The 20,446-nt window shown below is 39.0% G+C and overlaps 1 protein-coding gene across 5 annotated transcripts in view; it reads right to left on the reverse strand.

Annotated features, from left to right (window-relative positions):
- The window catches only part of SKAP1 (src kinase associated phosphoprotein 1), a 429,384-nt gene that overhangs the window by 334,666 nt on the left and 74,272 nt on the right, over positions 1 to 20,446 (reverse strand). For all 5 annotated transcript variants that reach the window (XM_007482364.2, XM_007482361.3, XM_007482363.3 and 2 more), the window contains exon 3: positions 17,288 to 17,313. In XM_007482364.2, the coding sequence (XP_007482426.1) occupies positions 17,288 to 17,313 (26 nt within the window). The remainder of the gene's footprint in view (positions 1 to 17,287; positions 17,314 to 20,446) is intronic.

The raw sequence follows: 20,446 nt of genomic DNA on the forward strand, positions 1-20,446 counted from the left end.
ACCTCTCCAGCACTCAATACAGAGACTTGCCCACACTCCACACCTAGATCTTTTCCAGGCAATCTTTAAGTTCTCAGGGGCTGGACCTGCCCGTAAGTGCAGCAAGACTAGGGACACCAGGAGGCTGAGGAAACATGGAGATAGGGTGTGGAGCTTGGGCAGAGAGAAGTAGCTCAAAGCAAAATGCCACAGAGACCTGAAAAATAGCCTGTGGGTAAAAACCTCCCCAGCACTCAATACAGAGACTTGCCTACACTCCACTCCCAGACCTCTGTGAGGCAACTTTTAAGTTCTTAGGGCTGGACTTGCCACTAAGAGTAGCTGGACACTGCTGAGGACTGGGAAAAATGTCCTCAGGGCAAAAACTTCTTCAGAGCCCAATAAAAAGATCACCCACATTCCTCACTTAGACATCTGACCAGGAAGGAACAAGGCAATGGCCACCAACTCCCAGGAATTAAAATACACAAACACCAAAACAACCAAGAAGAAAACCTTAACCCTTGATAATTTTATGCAGAAAAAACTCAGACTAAAGAAGAGACAGCAGAAGATGACAAACAATTAAAGACACCCAAACCTTCGGGAAAAAAAAAAGGAAATTGGTCACAAATTCTTGAAGTCTTTAAATTCAAGATTGTGAGAAAAATGGAAAAGATGTGGCAAGAAAAGTGGGAAATCATTCAAGAAGAAAATAACAGTTTAAAAGACAGGATGTCCCACTTGGAAATTGAAGCCTAGAAATTAAATGAACTAATAAGGAAGTTGAAGACCAGAAATGACCTGCTGGAAGCCATGAAAAGTGGGATCGATCAAACAGAAAAGGAAAATCAAAGATCTTAGCTGAAAACCAGTCATGAAAAACTAGAATTGGGCAAGTAGAAGCCAATGATCTCACAAGACAGCAAGAATTAAAAAGCAAAATCAAAAGAATGACAGATTAGAAGGCAACACAAAATATCTCATTGAGAGGGTGATTGACCTGGAAAATAGATCTTAGAGATAATTTGAAAATCATAGGCCTACCTGAAAACCTGGAAACAAACAGAAACCTTGACATCATACTACAAGAAATTATCCAAGAAAACTGCCCTGAGGTTCTGCAACAAGGGGGAAAAATAGATATTGAAAGAGTTCATAGATCACCTGCTACACTAAATCCTCAAAAGACAACCCCCAGGAATGTAACTGCCAAATTCAAGAGTTTCCAAGCTGAAGAGAAATATTACAAGAAATCAGAAAGGGACAATTCAGATATTGGGATTACACAGGATCTGGCAGCCTCCACAATAAAAGACCACAAGACTTGTAAAATGATATTCAGAAAAGCAAGAGAATTGGGTCTACAACCAAGATTCACCTACCCATCAAAATTGACTATATGCTTCCAGGGGAAAGTATGGGCATTCAACAAAATAGAAGACTTCCAAATATTTGTAAAGAAAAGACCGGAACTAAACAGAAAATTTGACATCAAAATACAAAAATCAAGAGAAACATGAAAAGGTAAATAAGAAAGAGAGGGGTCTTCCCCCCCCTTTTTTCCTTTAAGGGCCTCAATAAAGCCAAATTATTTATATTCCTATATGGAAAAATGTTATTTGTAACTCTTAGAAATTGTATTCACTATTATAGTAGTTAAGAAGAATTATCTGTAGGTAGAGATTGGAGTACTAAGTGGTTTAAAGTCATATAAAAATGAAGAAGAAAGAAAGAAGGTGAAGGGGAGAAGATGGCACCAAGAGAAACTTGAAGGAATAAGAAAATTAGGATATTCTATACTACACAAAAAGGCACATGGGAGTGGGAGTGGAAGAATACAACTATAAGAAGGAAAGGAAGAGAGTGCTAAAAGGTAATACTCAAACCTTACTCTCAGTGGAATCAATTCTTAGAGGGAAGAGCATCTAGATCCATAGGGGTATTGAATTTTATCTTAGCTTATAATGAAGTTCAGAGGGGAAAACTAAGGGGGGGAGTGGGGGGAGTTTTAAAAAATGGAGGGAAAGAGAGAGGGAAGGGGATTTAATAGACTCTAAAAAAATAAAAGCTGAATAAAAAGGGAGGGGGCGGAAAGGGAGGGGGCGGAAAGGGAGGGTGAGGAGGGAAGCAGTACTAGGGAGGGAGAGTGTGGGGGGTAGCTAAAACACCCCAAAAGAAAAACAAGAGAGGAATAAGAAGGGAGGAGGTAGAAAGGAACATGAAATAAGGGTGGGGAATAGGGGGACTGATTAAAAACAGAACACTGGCGTAGAGAGAAATAGTGAAAGAGGAAAGGGCAGGACAAGGAGAGAAAATCAAAATGTTGGGGAATACACAGGTAGTAATCATAACTTTGAATGTGAATGGGATGAACTCACTCATAAAGTGGAAGCAAATATCAGAGTGGATTAGAAACCAAAATCCTACCATATGTTGTTTACAAGAAACACTCATGAGGCAGGTAGACACACACTGGTTAAGAGTCAAAGGTTGGAGCAAAATCTATTGGGCTTCAAATGACAAAAAGAAGACAGGAGTTTCAATCATGATATCTGACAAAGCCAAAGTAAAAATAGATATGATTAAAAGAGATAGGGAAGGTAATTACATCCTGATAAAAGGCAGTATAGACAATGAGGAAATATCAGTACTAAACATGTATGCACCAAATGGTATACCATCCAAATTTCTAAAAGAGAAACTAGTGGAGCTCAAGGATGAAGTAGATAGAAAAACTATACTAGTGGGAGATCTGAACCTTCCTCTATCAGATCTAGATAAATCAAACAAACAAAAATAAGAAAGAGGTAAGAGAATGAAATCTTAGAAAAATTAGAGTTAATAGATATATGGAGAAAAATAAATAGGGTAAAAAAGGAATACACCTTCTTTTCAGCAGCACATGGTACATTCACAAAGATTGACCATGTACTAGGGCATAAAAACATGGCGAACAAAAGAGCAGAAATAATAAATGCAACCTTTTCAGATCATAAAGTAATAAAAATAATAATCAGTAAGGGTACATGGAGAGGCAAATGAAAAATTAATTGGAAATTAAATAATATGATTCTCCAAAATTGTTAAATTTTGTTAAATTGTTAAATTAGTTAAAGAACAAATCATAGGAACAATTAATAAATTCATTGAAGAGAATGACAGTGATGAAACATCCTTTCAAAATTTATGGGATGCAGCCACACCAGTACTAAGGGGGAAATTTATATCCTTGAGTTCGTATATTAACAAATTAGGGAGGGCAGAAGTCAAAGAATTGGGCATGCAAATTAAAAAACTAGAAAGTGAACAAATTAAAAATCCTCAGATGAAAACTAAATTGGAGATCCCAAAAATTAAAGGAGAAATTAATAAAATTGAAAGTAAAAAAACAACAACTATTGAATTAATAAACAAGACTAGAAGCTGATACTTTGAAAAAACAAATAAAATAGACAAAATACTGGTCAGTCTAATAAAAAAGAAAAGAAGAAAACCAAATTAACAGTATCCAAGATGAAAAGGGAGACCTCACTTCTAATGAAGAGGAAATTAAGGCAATAATTAAAAACTATTATAGGGCAATAAATGTCAATCTAGGTGATATGGATGAATATTTACAAATATATAAAATGCCTAGATTAACAGAAGAAATTGAACAAGCCATCAAAGATCTCCCTAAGAAAAAATCCACAGGGTCTGATGGATTCACAAGTGAATTCTATCAAACATTCAAAGAACTAATCCCAATATTATGCAAACTATTTGACAGAATAATCAAAGAAGGAGTTCTACCAAATTCCTTTTATGACACAATTATGGTACTGATTCCAAAACCAGGCAGGTCAAAAACAGAGAAAGAAAACTACAAACCAATCTCCTTAATGAACATAGATGCAAAAATCTTAAAAAGAATACTAGCAAAAAAGATTCCAGCAAGTGATCATGAGGGTTATTCATTATGATCAGATAGGATTTATACCAATAATGCAAGGATGGTTCAATATGAGGGAATATTGAGTTAAAAGAGGTGTAGCTTCTAAGAGTAAGAAGTGGGGAAAAGTAAGTCCCTGAGTTGTACCCTGATGAGATCACATCTTAAATAATGTGTTCAGTTCTAGGAGGTACCGTTTAAGAAAAAACTTGATAACCTGGTGAGTATCCAGAGGAAGGGTAATAAGAGTACTAGCCTGGAGAAAAGACTCAGGGGTAACAGGTTGCTGCTTTCAACTATATGAAGTGTCAAAAGAAGTAGACTTGTCTTCTTTGGCCCCACAGAGCTGAACAAGGAGAGGAAGTTTTAAAGATGCACATTTGGCCCTGATGTTTGAGGAAAGTTTCTATAAGCAGAATTGGCTGCCTTAGGAGGGGGTGGGTTCCCTCTTATTTGGAGTATTCAAGCAGAGGCTGAATGAGCAGGGGTTTTTTAACCCTTACCTTTTGTCTTAGAATTAATAATAAGTATTGGTTCCAAGGCAGAAGAGTGGTAAGGACTAGGCAATGGGGGTTAAATGACTTTCCCAGGGACACACAGCTAGTAAATGTTGGAGGCTGGATCTGAACCCAAGACTTCCTATCTCTGGACCTGGCTCTCTTTCCATTGTGCTAGCTGTTCCTACAAATAGATTTTATAAAGAAGTTTCCTTTGGGGTATGTGTTAGACCACATGTGTCATGAGTTCCTTTCCAACTCTAGATTCTGTGATTGTTAACCCCTCCTTCTACCCTACCTCCAACCCCATTAAACAGTAAATTCCATTAGGGAACGAACCCAGCCTTTATATCTGTATCTCTAGCACCTAGAACTGTGCCTCTGATATAGAAAATACTTAGAAATGTTTGTTGAATCAAATCACAACTAAATATCTCAATTTCCCCACCAATTAAATGGGGACAAAACAACATTAGCACTGATCTCTTCAATCCCAACCAATCAACAATGCCAATATTGAAAACTATTAAGTCTAAGAATAGACAGCTAGATAGTTTAGGGAATAAAGTATCAGGCCTGGAGTCAGGAAGACTCTTTTTCCTAAGGTCAAATCCAGCCTCAGATTTTTCCTAGCTATGTGACCCTGGAAACGTCACTTAATCCTGTTTGCCTCATTTTCCTCCATGTCAAATGAACTGGAGAAGTAAATGGCAAACCATTCCTGTATCTTTGCCAAGAAAACACTAAATGAGGTCACGAAGAGTTGGACATGATAGAAAAGACTGAGCAACAAAATTATGTGCAAGGCACTGTGCTAGACATTGGGGTTACCAGCACAAAAATAAAAACAGTTTGCTGTAAAGGAGTTTGGGTTTGCAAGTTCAAGAATTTAGAGCTTGACAGAGCCTTCAGGATCATCTAGGTCTGTAGTGGCTAACCTATGGAATGAATGCCAGAGGGGGCACTCAGAACCCTCTTTGTAAGCATGCATGCTGTTTTCCCAGCACAGAATTCACCAGTTTGTTACTAGAAAGCCAGAGAAGTGTGGGACTGTGCTGCTCCCTCCCCCTCACCTCAGGACATTTCTCATATCACCCACCCCTCTAAAAGGTTCACCATCACTGGTCTAGGCCATACAAAGAATGTCATGGTAGACCAGGAGGATCTGTGAAGTCTGATAAGGAGCATGGGGGAATATTGGTTAAATAACTATATGGTGTTGTTGAAATGAATCACTTTGTTTCATTTCTTATGTGCACATGAGAGGAAAACTCTAGAGTTTATTTTCTTTCAGGTTGGAGGGGGGGAGTGATTCTGATAATCTAAAGAAATGTCTTATTTTCTCTTTTCAGAATAAGATTTATTGATATCTTTTGTTTTTACTTTCCGGTCATTTCTATGTAGGGCCTCACATCTAAATCTAGGACTGAACCTTCTCTTGCAACAAAGAAAAACAGTTAAGTAGAAACATCCAATATGGTGACTATCTCTGACAATGTATGCAAAATTCTGCTCCACTAGTCATCCTCTGTTTCTCTTCCAAGAGGAGGGAGGTAAGAAACGTCTCATTTTCTTTGACAGTAGCTACTAAAAACTAAACGTATTAATATAAAAACACATTATGTCATTTGAGGGGAAAAGAACAGGAAGCTTGTAAAGCTAAATATTTGAAAAGGTATCAATGTCAGCATTAACTTCAAAAATATTTAACATGTATCCTCCCTCTACTGGCTAATTTGTACAAAATGTAGCAAAAGGGGGGTGGGAAAGGAGAGTGAAAGGAAACACACACACACACACACACACACACACACACACACACACACAGGAAGTCAAACCACAAAGGCAGTTGTCAAGATTGTTCATGCAAAATGAGACTGTGCCAGATCCAGGAGTATTCGCCCTTGTGTACATTTTTTTTCCTGTTAACTCCCAGAAGACACAGAAAACATTTTGGAAGGCTTAAAAAAAAAGAAGCAGCACTTTAGGTTGTCCTGCTTCAAGTTTGCAGCCAACACTTGTGTTTATAAAACACTAGCATTCCAGGAATAGCGAGAGACGAGAGACTTAACGATAAATTATAAATATTGTAAATTTGGACTTTTCCGTGCATTTGTGAACACATCATAAATCCAGGCTGTGTTTCTTTGCCTAGATCCCACTTAGAACTGTGCTAAGGCCTCTTGGCATGAATGCAAAGGGTGTTTTTGTAAATAAAACTTAGTGAAAATCACTGTACACTCCATTAATTCGAAAACACTCCTATTCCACTTCAAAGGGAAGCTCTCTCTCTTGCTTACTCTCTTCTTCAGTGTAAAGCCAGTGTTTTTTATGGTCTTAATGATTTGCTTCTTGTACTTGTCATAACTACATGTACCAAGTATGTGATAGCAATGCAACAGAAATGAGGCAACATCAGAGGCTCAGCCCAATCCACTTTAGGCTTTGCAGGGCTTCTAGCTCATACATCTAATCTCTGAAGCACCAACCAATACAAATTCAACATTGGAATCCTGCAGACGCAATGCCCAGAGCTAACTAAACTGAACATTTCCTGACTGGAAAAGCCCCGTGTGTCTCCGTAATCCTAACTCCCATTTATACAGTGCTTTGCACACAGAGGCAGCTAGGTGGCACAGTGGATAGAGAGATGGACCTACAGCTAGGGAGACCTCAGTTCAAATTCTATCACAGATACCTTGGACAAGTCATTTAACCTCTTTCTACTTCAGTTTCCTCATCTTCAAAATGGGGTTAATATTAACACTTATCTCCCAAGGCTGCTGTGAGGATAAAATGAGAGAAAATCTGTACTGTTTTGAAAACCTTAACATACTGTTTAAATGGTAGCAATCTTAATTATTGTTATCTCATTTGAGATTCAAAGAAGCCTATGAAGTAGCTGCTGTGATTAGACCCCATTTTACAGATAAGGAAACCAATACTCTGAGAGATCCAAAGACCTGCCCAGGGTTATATAGTTAAGAAGTATCACAGGTGGGATTTCAATATAGGTGATTCTTGATTCCATAACCATCTACTATGCCACACTGCCTCTTAGTATAGAAATTGGGGTGCATTTGGTATGGAGGAAGGCTACAAATGTATTTCTATAAAGCCTACCAATGTTTCATAAAATTGCACATATTTATGAATGTGGCTCTTCTGTAAATCACCATCAAATACAGAAGGTCGTGGGTACAGGAATAAAAATACCTTCTTCTTTAAGAGTCTCATTATGGATATTAACAAGTTATCCCTCATGGGAGGAAATGTTGCCAAAATAAAGATCATTTTAAAGTGCTCCCAGTAACAGTTTTTTTAACCCTTACCTTCTGCCTTGGAACCATTGGTTCCAATGAGGATTAAATGACTTCCCCAGGGTCACACAGCTAGGAAGTATCTGAGGGCAGATTTGAACCCAGGACTTTAGGATTGGCTCTCCATCCACAGAGACATCCAGCTGCCCCCAACACTTTCTTTATCCATTTCTTATCAGCAATTGTTACCCCCCTCCCCACAAAGCTACGTATTATAGGCTTTGATTTGCCTGGGCATGGGAAAGAAATGTATCATTTTAAAATCATGTTTTCCTAGGCTCACAGAGAAAGAATCTCAAATCTAAATATTTAACAATTTTCATGGAAATCTTTGGTGTCAGATTTGTAGGTATGTTCAAGAAACCTTCTGGTTTCCAAATGGTTCACCAGACAATAACAACACTAGTAAAAATAACAATAATAGTGGTGATGATGCTGGTTGGTAACTTACTTTTTTCTAAGTTGCACTGAAGTTTGCAATCTACTTTAATCGATGTTATCTAATTTCTATTCTCATTGTTGTCATTCAGTCATTTTAGTCACGTTCAACTCTGCGTGATTCCATGTGGGGTTGTCTTGACAAAGAGACTGGGTGGGGGAGTTGTTATTTCCTTCTCCAGTTCATTTTACAGATGAGGAAACTGAGGCAAATGTGGTTAAATAACTTGCTCAGGATCTCTCAGCTACTAAGTGTCTAAGGCCAGACTTGAATTCAGAAAGATGTCTTGCTGATTCCAGGTCTGGCACTCTATCTAATATACTCCTCCCTAGCTACCATTTATTCTCACCACAACAACCTAGTAAAGTAGGCAGGGCAGGAATGATTACTGCCCCATCCCCATTTTAAATAGTTGAGGAAATTATAGGAGCAAAGGAAAACAGATCAACAGCCTGGATGTTGTACCAGTATCTAAGAAACAATAAAAGACCTAGATTAGAGGCTGGCCTTTTTTGAGCCATGGACCCTTTGGACAGTCTTGTGAAGCCCATAGATTCCTTTCACAAGAATGTTTTGAAATGCATGAAATAAAATACAAAGGATACCAGATGGATTGAAATCTAGTTTTAAAAAAAGATTCACCAGACCCAAGTTAAGAAACCTTGACCTAGGGGGAGGCCTCCAGTCCATTGCTTCATTTTTCACAAAAGAATCTGTGGAAGGACAAGAGGATAAGGAGATAGGAATAGCTTGTCATCTACACCATTGGAGGAAATACTCAAATCAGTGAGTTCACAGGAGGAAACTGAGGCTTACTGAGCTGACCATATAGCCTAGTGATGTATAATTCTAAAGCTGGAGACTAGACTCCAGGCCTTCTGACTTCTAAGCCTGTGCCCTTTCTCTTATATCACACTGCCTACATCTAATGTAAGTATTACTAACTAGACTATGCAAATACATTGTTGGTTATATTTTCATTCTGTTTTTAATTAAATTCATACTTGAAAATAGCATGATTTATTTTAGACCTTGGGCCTGGGAGGGAATAAGAGGGAGTTAATGCTAATTCACATGAAATTATTTATTATTAGCAATAGATTTTATACTAGATACATTGCACTGCATAAAGTACATCTTTACTCATAAAACTACCAGGCCATAGTGGCTCCATTCAGCTACTAAAGTGATTATCCTAAAGCACAGGTGTGAATGACCATGTCTCTCCCCTTTCTCCCTACTCCACAAACTCCAGTGGCTCTCCATTGCCTCCAGGTTCAAACACAAAATGATTCTTAACCTAGCCCCTCCTATTATTCCAACCTTCTTACACCTTGCTACCTGCCACATACTCTTTGATTCATGTATATAGGCCTCTTGGCTGTTCCACCAACAAGATATGCCATCTCAATGCCAGATATTTCTTTCCTTCTTTCCTTCCTTCCTCCCTCCCTCCCTCCCTCTCTACCTCCCTCCCTCCCTCCTTCCTTCCTTCCTTCCTTCCTTCCTTCCTTCCTTCCTTCCTTCCTTCCTTCCTTCTTTCCTTCCTTCTTCCTTCCTCCTTTATTTCCTTCCTCCCTTCCTCCCTCCCTTCCTCCCTCCCTCCCTCCCTCCCTCCCTCCCTCCCTTCCTTCCTTCCTTCCTTCCTTCCTTCCTTCCTTCCTTCCTTCCTTCCTTCCTTCCTTCCTTCCTTCCTTCCTTCCTTCCTTCCTTCCTTCCTTCCTTCCTTCCTTCCTTCCTTCCTTCCTTCCTTCCTTCCTTCCTTCCTTCTTCCCTCCCCTCCTTCTCTCTTTTCTTCTTGTCTTAGTATCAATTCTAAGGCAGAAGAGCATTAATAGTGAAACAATTGGGGTTAAGTGACTTGCCCAGAGTCATATAGGAAGAGTCTAAGGCCAGGACCTTCTGACTCTTATCCACTGTGCTACCTAACTATCCCTATTCCAAGCATTTTCATTGGCTATTCCTATGCCTAAAATACTTTCCCTTCTGAATTCCATCTAGTCATTTCCCTGGCTTGTCTTTCCCAGCCCCTCTTAATTGTAGTGCATTTCCTCTGTTTATTATTTCTGATTTATCTTGTCTATCCTTTGCTTTTGTTTGCATTTTGTCTCCTACATTAGACTGTAAGTTCCTTGAAGGCAGGACTATCTTTTGCCTCTTTTTGTCTCCCTTGAGTTTAATATGGTGCCTGGTACATAATGGTGCTTAACAAATGTTTAGGGATTGAATTAATTATTTTGGACACAAGTTAATTATGAATTATTAATTTGAATTATTATATAATTAACTAATACTTCTTAATCCACTTTACAAAAAGGAAAGTTGAAGCAAGGAGAGGCAGAATATGCCATAAGGAGTTAGTATTTGACTAAGTAGAAAATTAGCATCCTGGCTTCTATCTACTCCAAAAAGTCAACTATTGCTTTTGCAACAATTGATGAATTGAAATGGTAAAAATTACATGGCAAAGATTTCAGAGCATGTACTTTGGTCACTAAAAATGTGGTATTTAGCATAAAAAACATTTTAAAAGCATTGGGAGCTGACATACCTAAAGTAAATTTGACAAACATTTATTAAGCATTGATGATTTATCAGGCACTGTACTGCAAAGTGCTGAGGATACAAAAGCTCTCGTCTTATTTTTTAAAAAATCCCAGTGCCCTCCAACTATTATTGACCTAAAGTATAGATACTTCTGTTTCTCCCAGCATCATATAATGACAGGGTCTTATCAGGCTATTTCCCCCGTTCATTTCTTATTTATTTCCCCCACAAAATAAATCATCCAATGAGGAAGACGATAAACCAATGAGAAAGTTTACAGAATTATAGAATTCAAGAGCTAGAACATATCTTAGAGAACATATGGTCTAACTCCCTAATTTTACAGAAGTAAAAACTGAGACCCAGAGAGAAGAAATGATTCCAGAATACAAAGCTAGTTAAGTATCATAGTCAGAATTTGAATTTAGGTCCTCTGACCCTAGATCTAGTATTCTTTCTGCCACACTATGGTGCCTTACATGGAATAAATAGCACTAAAGAGTAAAGAAGATATATTACTTTCTCCAAAATTTTAAACACGTTATAGCCATATCTCCACTTTAAGAAGGCAGGGTTGGAATAGAATGCTGGCCTGGAATATTTTACCTGAGTCAGACTCCCTCATTGTGTATTTAAGGAGACCATTTCCCAAGTATTTTTATAAGGCATAGGATTTTGACATGGAAAATTTATTATGGATTATCCAGTCCAACTTCTTTTTATAGAAGCAGAAACTAAGGACTAAGAAGCAATCGACCAAGATCAAAAAGGAAGTAAACAATAGATAGTTGTTGAGTTGTTTGAGACTCTTCAAAATCCTATTTGAGATTTTCTTGGCAGAGAAACTGGAGTGACTTCCCATTTCATTCTCCAGCTCCTGATGGGGAAACTGAGGCAAATAGGGTTGTGACTTGCCCAGGTTCACCCAGCTAGAAAGTGTATGGGGTCAAATTTGAACTCAGAAATATGAGTCTTCCTGACTCCAGGCTTACTGTGCCATCCAAGTAGTAATTTTACAAAGAGGAAAGAAGGACATTTCAATAACATTATTGGTGAGGCGAAGCAACATGGTATGTATTATGGGAATCCAGTTTAAATCCAGGTTTTATTATTGATAATTTTTCTTTGTTTTTATTTTTTCTTTGTTTTACTTATTGGAGATTCATTTATATTCTTCTCAACCTTCATTCATCTTTAAAAGGAGTAAGCAACAGAAGTTTAGTCAAACCCTAGTCCTCCCCCCCCCTTTTTTTAAACCCTCACCTCCCATCTTAGAATCAATACTGTATACTGGTTCCAAGGTAGAAGTATGGTAAAGGGTAGGCACTGGGGGCTAAGTGACTTGACCAAGGTCATACAAGTAAGCAGTATTTGAGGCCAGATTTGAACTCAGGATGTAGGGCCTCTAGGTCTAGCTTTCAATCCACTGAGCTAAATCTAGTCCTTTGACCTCCAATCCAGTTCTCCTTTCTTTGAACCAACACTTCTTCCTCTTCAGCTGTACTATCTTCATCTCCCACCAAGTCCACTGATCTTGCTTCCAGCCCAGCCTGCACAGACATCATCCAGGGAAGCAACTCCTGTGGATAAGGAGTCAGCTGACAAATGCCAACTAACTGCCACACACAGGGCAGTAAAGCAGCCTGACTGAAGCAGCAAGGTATCCTGGGAGAGAGACAAGAGGCAGCAAGTTGGGCCACCACCACCACCATGAGCATCATCTCCACATAGACCCCAGGGAAGACAGACCAAGATCCTGAAACGAGGAGCCTTGGAAATAGTGATGCTTTCAGGCCAGTGCCCTCAGTCATCACTGAGAAACAATTCCAGTTTGGATGCAACCTTTACACCTGCAGGTGTTGTGGTTCTGTCAATTCCAACTCTTTGTGATCTTTTGGGTGGTTTTCTTGGCAGAGATACTAGAGTGGCTTCCCATGTCCTTCTCCAGCTCCATGTGGGGAAACTGAGGCAAACAGGGTTAAGTGACTTGCCCACGGTCACCCAGCTAGAAAGTGTCTGAGGTCAGATTTGAACTACTGAAGATGAGTCTTCCTGACTTCAGGCCTGGCACTAGGTATCCCTACAGGTGCCACAGTCACCATTCCTGAAGACTCAAAAAAGAAAGGGCTTGCCATCAATGCCCCTGACATTGTCAAATGACTCAACATCCAAGCTTGGTATTATTTTATCTGTGGGACTGACTTAGAGAAAAGGCATTAACATCTGCCTTGCTTCTGGCACCCTCAGGTTCATAGGATTTATCCATTTGACTTACAGATGAAAACTTCCTTTATGTTGTCTCCCCCTTTAGAATTCGAGCTCCTTGAGAAACGAGACTGTCTTCTATTTCTCTTTATAATCCCAGAGTTTAGCGCAGGGCTTTACACGTAGTAAGTGATTAATAAATGCTTTAGTCATCCATTCACATCTGGGATCACTCCCTTTTGATGTGCTAGAATGTTTAGGCTGAGTAGAAGAGGTTATAAAAAAAGGATAGCAATACTATACTGTCCTCTTTACCTTCTCAGATATTTTTCATGTCTGTAGTTAAACCAGAAGCAGCTGTGGCTGTGATTAAAGCACATCAGCCCTGGTGTCAAGAAGACCTGAGTTCAAATATAGCCTCAGATACTTCTTAGCTACATGACCTTGGGCAAATCACTTAACCTCTGTACGCCTAAGAGGGAGCTAAGTCAACTAGTGGGGCATACTAGCCCTGCAGTCAGGAAGACCTGACTCCCTAGTTGTGTGACCTAGGTAAGTCATTTAACCTCTGATTGCCTGACAAAAAGGATCCTTTGGATCCACCAGAGAAAGACATGGCAGACCATTTCAGCCTCCCTGCCAAGAAAACCCCATGAATAGTTACTATGGTCCATGGGGTCACAGAAAGTCAGACATGACCAAACAACAATGGCAAGTTAAACCAGTCCTACAAGGAAGAGGCTTGAGTGTAGAGAGCCATGTTGAAGCTTTATTTTCCTTTGGGATCTTTGGAAATAGGTGATGGCACATGATCAGAAGAGCAATGCACTCAGAGGTCATGGACTCAAGCCACGACTTGACTAATTACTACTCTTGTAACTTCACTTTGTGCCACAGCTTCCTCCCTTATTAAAATGAAGGTGCGTCTACTCTTTGAAAGGTCCCCTCTAGATCTAAATCCTAAATTCTAACGTCCTAAAATTCAGGATTATTTTCTTTCCACTTGGCCAACTCTGTTTTAGTCATATGTCTTAAAGGACAAATCTTAGCCAAACAAGCAGCTAATTAACAAGCACATCCTCTCTCCTCCCCACAGGGAGGTCAGGGAAGCAATTTTTAAAAATCATATGGTCTATCAAAGATCTCTTGAAACTCTCAAGAAGTCTTCCCTCTTGAGTAAGAGTTCAACATAAGACTTCCTGTCACTTCTTCACCCCCATCCCAATACTAACCACTCTTCTAGCATTTTTGTAATGCCTTTGCCAGCTGCTCTCTTTTCCCATTTCCCCCACATCCACCCCAAGCCTGCTCTTTCTTTTCTTCATTTTAAACCCTCACCTTCTGTCTTAGAATCAATATTAAGTTTTGGTTGCAGGGCATAAGAGCACTAAAGGATGGGCATTTGGGGTTAAGTGACTTGCCCAGATTGGACTGTTACTATTTTCACAGATCCCTGGTTTTTGAAGCCCCACACCAACAAAAGACCATTCAACGAGGCAAAGGAGGGACACCCCCCCAATGAAAACAGAGGACCTTGGAGAAACAGAAGGGGAAAAAGACAACAGATAGGAAGTCCCTGGGGCTGGATTTGAACCCAAGACCTCCCATCTCTAGGAATGGCTCTCAAACTACTAAGCTACCTAGTGGCTCTATTGATTCTTAGACAGAAGGCAAGGGTTATCATTTTTTAAATCAATACTAAGTATTGGTTCCAAGCCAGAAAAATGGTAAGGACTAAACAATGGGGATTAATTGACTTGTCCAGGGTCACACAGCTAAGAAATATCTAAGGTCACATTTGAACCCAGGACTTCCTGTCTCTAGGCTTGGCTCTCTATCCACTGAGTTACCTACTTGCTACTATCCTGCCCTTTCCATAATTTTATTTTTGAGTTCTCTTGAAGCACCCCAAATTGGACTGTTGTTATTTTCACAGATCCCTGATTTTTGAAGCCCCACACCAACAAAAGACCATTCAACAAGGCAAAGGAGGGACCCCCCCCAAATGAAAACAGAGAACCTTGGGGAAATGAAAGAAAAAAAAGGACAACAGATAGGAATTTGTCTTCCTCACATTCCTTCCCAAATGAAGAGGGATTTTTTTAAAACCACAAATGCCGAGTATTTCCCACAAAGCAGATGTACTTCGCTTTCCAAATAAGCTATTTCTGCTTGGCCCATTATTTCTTCTTCCTCCAGTATGCTTTCTAGGAAAAGACTATGTAGTAGTATTTTCTTTGTGAAGTGATGTACGAGCATATCATCATTGAGCGATGATCCCGGCACAGCTTGCTTTTTGTTTTATACAACTCATGCATTTAAACCTTCATGCCCCCATGGTCTTCTCTATTTAACACCCAAAATGATTTTCTCCCAATACGATGGGCAGGACCAGATCCCCAACACCAGGCACATTCTTTCAGGGAAATGAATTCTCCAAACAGGTCTGTTTTCTTCACAGGCCTGCGTACTTCATAAAGGCCACATCCGAATACTGTTCCATATAGGGTTCTGTTCTGTTCTGCTTTTGGCATAGTGAGTATATGTGTATGTCTATATATGTGTGTGTGTGTATATTATATATTCACATTATAGAACATATATATGAACAGCTGAGCTATATGGGCATTCCCTCGAATGGTATATATTGGGTTTCACAAAGCAAACTTGTCCATCCTCTTCCTATGTATTATTCTCCATCTTTCAAATTGTGATTTGTACTAGAAATGCTTCCTGACAGTGAAACACACCATCACGTCACCTGGCTATTGCTCCTGCCTCCAAAACACAGTAATGCTAGTTTTGAGAAGGAAAGAGATAATCAAATGGAATTCTCCCCTCTTTAAGGTCGACGCTTCCAGCAAATTGGTCTTGGGCTTGAAACTCATTAAGCTATATCTAAAACAAACTCTCCTCTAGGAAAGTAAAGATTTTAATAACCCCAAGATTATGACTCATGGCATTTGAATTGTCTCATGGAAGTGATATTCAGTCATTGGCTGCTGAGGTAGCAGGACACAATGAAATGTAGAAAAAGCTAATGAAAAATGGTCAAGTCTGTGCAAAAAATAAACAAACCCCAAAACAAAACTCTTTAATCCAATTTGCAATTCTGATGTAAAACAATGCTTTGAGACCAGGACCCAAAGTCCTCTATTTATAAATAATGAAGATCTGATATGCAAGTCTGTTTTTTTTTCTTTTTTTCCAAGTCTGTTTTAAAGGAAAACATTCCCAGCATTCCCAGCTAAGGCACATAAATGAGTAAACATAGGTAAGCTTTATGAAGAGCATGAAAAACTGGGTCTGAACTCTTGCAAAAAAAAATCCAATTTTGAACATTTTTATACGTTCTAATCCTTTCCTTTTTTTAATTTTGTACACAGCTGTCTGTTGTACTTTCTCAAATGATGCCAGATGCTGGGTTCATCAACCAAATGCGGGAAAACAATGGTTTGGAAGCAATTAGAAGCATCAAGGCTGCACTGAGGCTCATATTAAAATGTGATAATGCTGTTCTAGTGGGAATTTCAACACTGCCGCATTTCTGACATTTCTGTGTTGCCAGACAGACAAGATGTGGGGAAGTGCACAGTGATCGAGGAGGTAACACACTAGAATTTATTTCTGGAGCAAATGAAGGATTAGCTGGCTTGGAACACTCACAAGGCTTTTATCATAGCCTCTGCCTCCATCTTGTGTGAATGCCAGTAGATCCTTCCATTTTCATCAGTCACCTGAGGTGCAAAATAAGTGTATTTTCCTGTTCCACAAAAACAATCCAGCAACAACGCCCTCAGAAGGCAGAAGCATCAGGATCGCCTGTTGCTAACAACAAGAAGGGCCCAGTAGGGTAAAGATCCATTAAGAACCCAGCTAACATCCAGGAGTTCCTAAGATCAGAGTTTTGAAGCCTGAAGAGACCTTAGAGATCTCTTAATCCAACACCCCCATTTTATAGAAGGGAAGACTGAACTCCACAGGGATGGTTAGCAGAAAGCAGGATGATTAATACTCCACTAAATCCCCTCCCTGAAAATTAGTTAGTGCTATTTAGTGACAGAGCCTAGATCAAATAGAAGAACCTTAGAACTAGACAGCTAGGTAGCGCTGTGCCAGCCTGGAATAAGGAATACTTCAAATCTGGCCTCAGACACTTACTAGCCACAGGACCTTGGGCAAGTCACTTAACCCTATTTGCTTCAGTTTTCTTATATGCCAAACGAGTTGGAGAAGGAAAGGGCAAACTCCTTTGCTAAGAAAACTCCAAATGGGGTAACAAAGAATTGGACAAAAGTGAAAGAACTGGGAATTAGTACCTAGCCTACTAAGGGAATAAAGCCACAAGGAGTTAAATAATACTCACCTCGGGGCTGGAAATCCAAATGGTATCTGAAATACAAAGAAGAGAGTCAGATAAGCATTTCAAAAAATTCACTTAATGGCTTTTTCTTAGTTTGGATCTGCAACGTGCAACAGTAAAAGATTTGTCTAATAGTAAATGGTTAAAATGGCTACTAAAGCAAAGGCAGCTCAATATAATAAGAAACACACACACACACACTGAAATTAGGATTAGACCTGAGAACTGGATTTATAGGCTGCCTTCAGTATTTATGAGTGGTGTGACGATGGGCAAATCATTCATTTCTCTGATCTTCACATCAAGAATCCCTCAAAATAAGGGTATGCAAAGAGGTTGCCATCTGAACTGATGGAGAGAAGATCCCACACCAGGAAGATTGTTTTGGAATCACTATTCTAGCCTCCCCTCAAACCCAAAATAAGGGATGGGCAGCCCATAACTGAATCCTATTTTTTTTAAAGCACACACTAAAAGAGCTAGGAGAGGGAAAACTGTGTAAACTAGGAGTGTATATTAAGTAAGACGTCTGCTCCGAGAGAGTACGAATTTTAACAAAATCAATAAGTTAAGCAGAAAGGGACAGCCTCCGTATGGCATGCTGTATACATTCTGCCTAGAGAACAGAAAGTATTGGATTTAGAAAAGACCTGTCCCCTGTGGAAAGAAATCCTTTCCACATCACAGGAGTTGGGGGCACAGCACCCCTACAATCTGGAAAATCCAAGTAAAATGTTTTGGCCCTCCCTTCATACCAGAGAAGTCTAAATTTGTTCTTTTTTCTTTCATGAGGTGTTTACAGTACCTAATTGTAAAATGTGGCTTAAGTATTTGGTCATGGGCTATATGTAGGTCAACATTAACATTTCTAGCCTTTGTCATCTGCTAGCTTTCATGTTCTTTTTGCAAACTAACTTTTTACTTATTTTAACTTTAAAAAAGAAATTGTGTAGACTTATAGTATAAAATGTGATATGACATTATACAATACTATTTATGCATTTTTATTTTATGTATTTCTGAGTTTCTAAACTTTTCTGTTGCCTGCTTTTTCTGTGGGTTCTGCAAAATTCCCCCAAATTCCCATTTAATGTCTTACACCAACTCTCAATATATTGAAGCACAATGAGGAAAGTCATGATATGGAAGGGATATGTGTATATGATGATAGATATGTCACAATATCTCTGAGCCTCAATTTCCTCACTTAAAAAAAGGAAAATAAAATCTACACCCTCTACCTTAAAGATTACAAAGGATCACAGAGCTAGAACTAGAAGGAATTATTGTGATTGTCAAGGTCAACCTTCAAATGACAAATAAGGAAACTGAGGCCCCAAAGTCACAAAGATGGGGACAGAGCTGAGATTTGAACCTCAGTTCTCTAACTCTCTCTATAGTTTTCCTTCCATTATACTCTACTCTCCCTCATAATGCTAGGCCATTGTAGAGTTTCCAGGGCTAGCAGGCTCCTGGTGCTCCTGTAGAATTACCCTTCCTTTTGGCTATGGAACAAAGGGCTAAATGGGATAGATTTGCTCTCCTTTGAATAACTGAGATAGTAGGGCTTTTTTTAGTTAACTATGCTAGATGATAATAACACTAATAAGTATTTATATAGCACTTTAAGGTTTGCGAAGTACTTTACAAATATAATCACATTTATTCTCATGAAAACCCTAGGAGGGAAGAACTTTATTATCCTCATTTACAGAGGAGGGAACTGAAGCAGAGAGAGATTAAAGTGACTTGTCCAGGGTCACTTAGCTAGTGAGTGTCTTAGGTAGGATTTGGGCTCAGGTCTTCCTGCTCCATCTACTGTGTCATTTAGCTACTCAGACACAAACAATTTTATTTCACCTACCTTTTAACTTAGTATCCACCTTCAGGTGGAATGTTAGTTAAGAACTTTGTACCATAAATTATAATGTATATCTTGCTCCTAAGACTGATAAAGAAGTAATACCTTAGGTTTTCTCAAGTTTAGAATCAAGAAAACAATTGCAAATTTTACTTTTTTCCCCTTAGGGGTTGTGTTTAACCAGTTTCCTTTAAGTGTATCCAAAATGTACACATTGATTCACATTCCAAGATTCTAACAGACAAACAGTAGTTCTCAAACATTTTTATTGTGACCACTTTACAATTTTAAAAGATTTTGAGTACCTCCCAAAGAGCCTTTATGTAGATTAATACAAAAATAATTTTGACCTCATAAATTCCCTTCAAAGGTCTCAGGACCCCTAGAGGTCCTGATCACTCTTTGAGAAAGCAATGGAGTCAATTACCCTAATATTCTTTTTTTTAAACCCTTACCTTCTGTCTTTGTATCAATTCTAAGACAGAAAAACAGCAAAGGCTAGGCAATTTGGGTTAAATGACTTGCCCTGGGTCACAGGAAGTATCTGAAGTCATATTTGAATCCATGTCCTCTTGCCTGGTGCTCTAACCACTGTGCTACCTGGTTGCCCCTTAACCCAATATTCTTGACAGCTCTGCAGTGTTTGACATTGCTGATTATACCCTTCTTTTGGATGTTCTATTATTCTTCTTAGAGATTGGGGATAATCTTTTCTTTTGGACTTCTTCCTACCTGTTTGACCATTCCCTCCTCTCTCTTTGTTGGGTCATCATTCATCACTGATCCTATGAAGGGGACCCCTGGTTGTGTGCTCAGTCCTCCCTTTTCTCTCAGTGATTAAAAGTCTGTTAGACCTGAATGTCCCCTAAGTTTCACAAAGATCACACTGAAAAGTGTGCTTGGAAAAAACCGTGTGTGTACGTACACACACATATAATACACACATCCATACAAAAGGATTTTGTTTTGTTTATACCAAAGGCCTCTGAGAATTTTATATCATTCCCCTACATATAACTACATTGATACTAAATAGATCTGTAATCTCATAAATGCAAATTCTCCCTAGAGTGGTGCAGATTATTACTCAGACACATTCTGATCTTTTGTGAATTTTGGCCAAGATTTCCCATAAATCCTCCTTAGAAGTTCTTCCAAATCTGCTGGGAGGCCTTTTCCCACCTCTCTTGATATTACTTGGGTACCAGTGGAGCACACAAGATATCATTGATCCTCACAAAATGACTGCCTACCTCTGTGTCTGGTTGTGCCATTCTTTAATGATATCTTTTGTGCTACTT

The sequence above is a fragment of the Monodelphis domestica genome, chromosome 2 (genome assembly GCF_027887165.1).
Source record: "Monodelphis domestica isolate mMonDom1 chromosome 2, mMonDom1.pri, whole genome shotgun sequence".
Lineage (NCBI taxonomy): Eukaryota > Metazoa > Chordata > Mammalia > Didelphimorphia > Didelphidae > Monodelphis > Monodelphis domestica.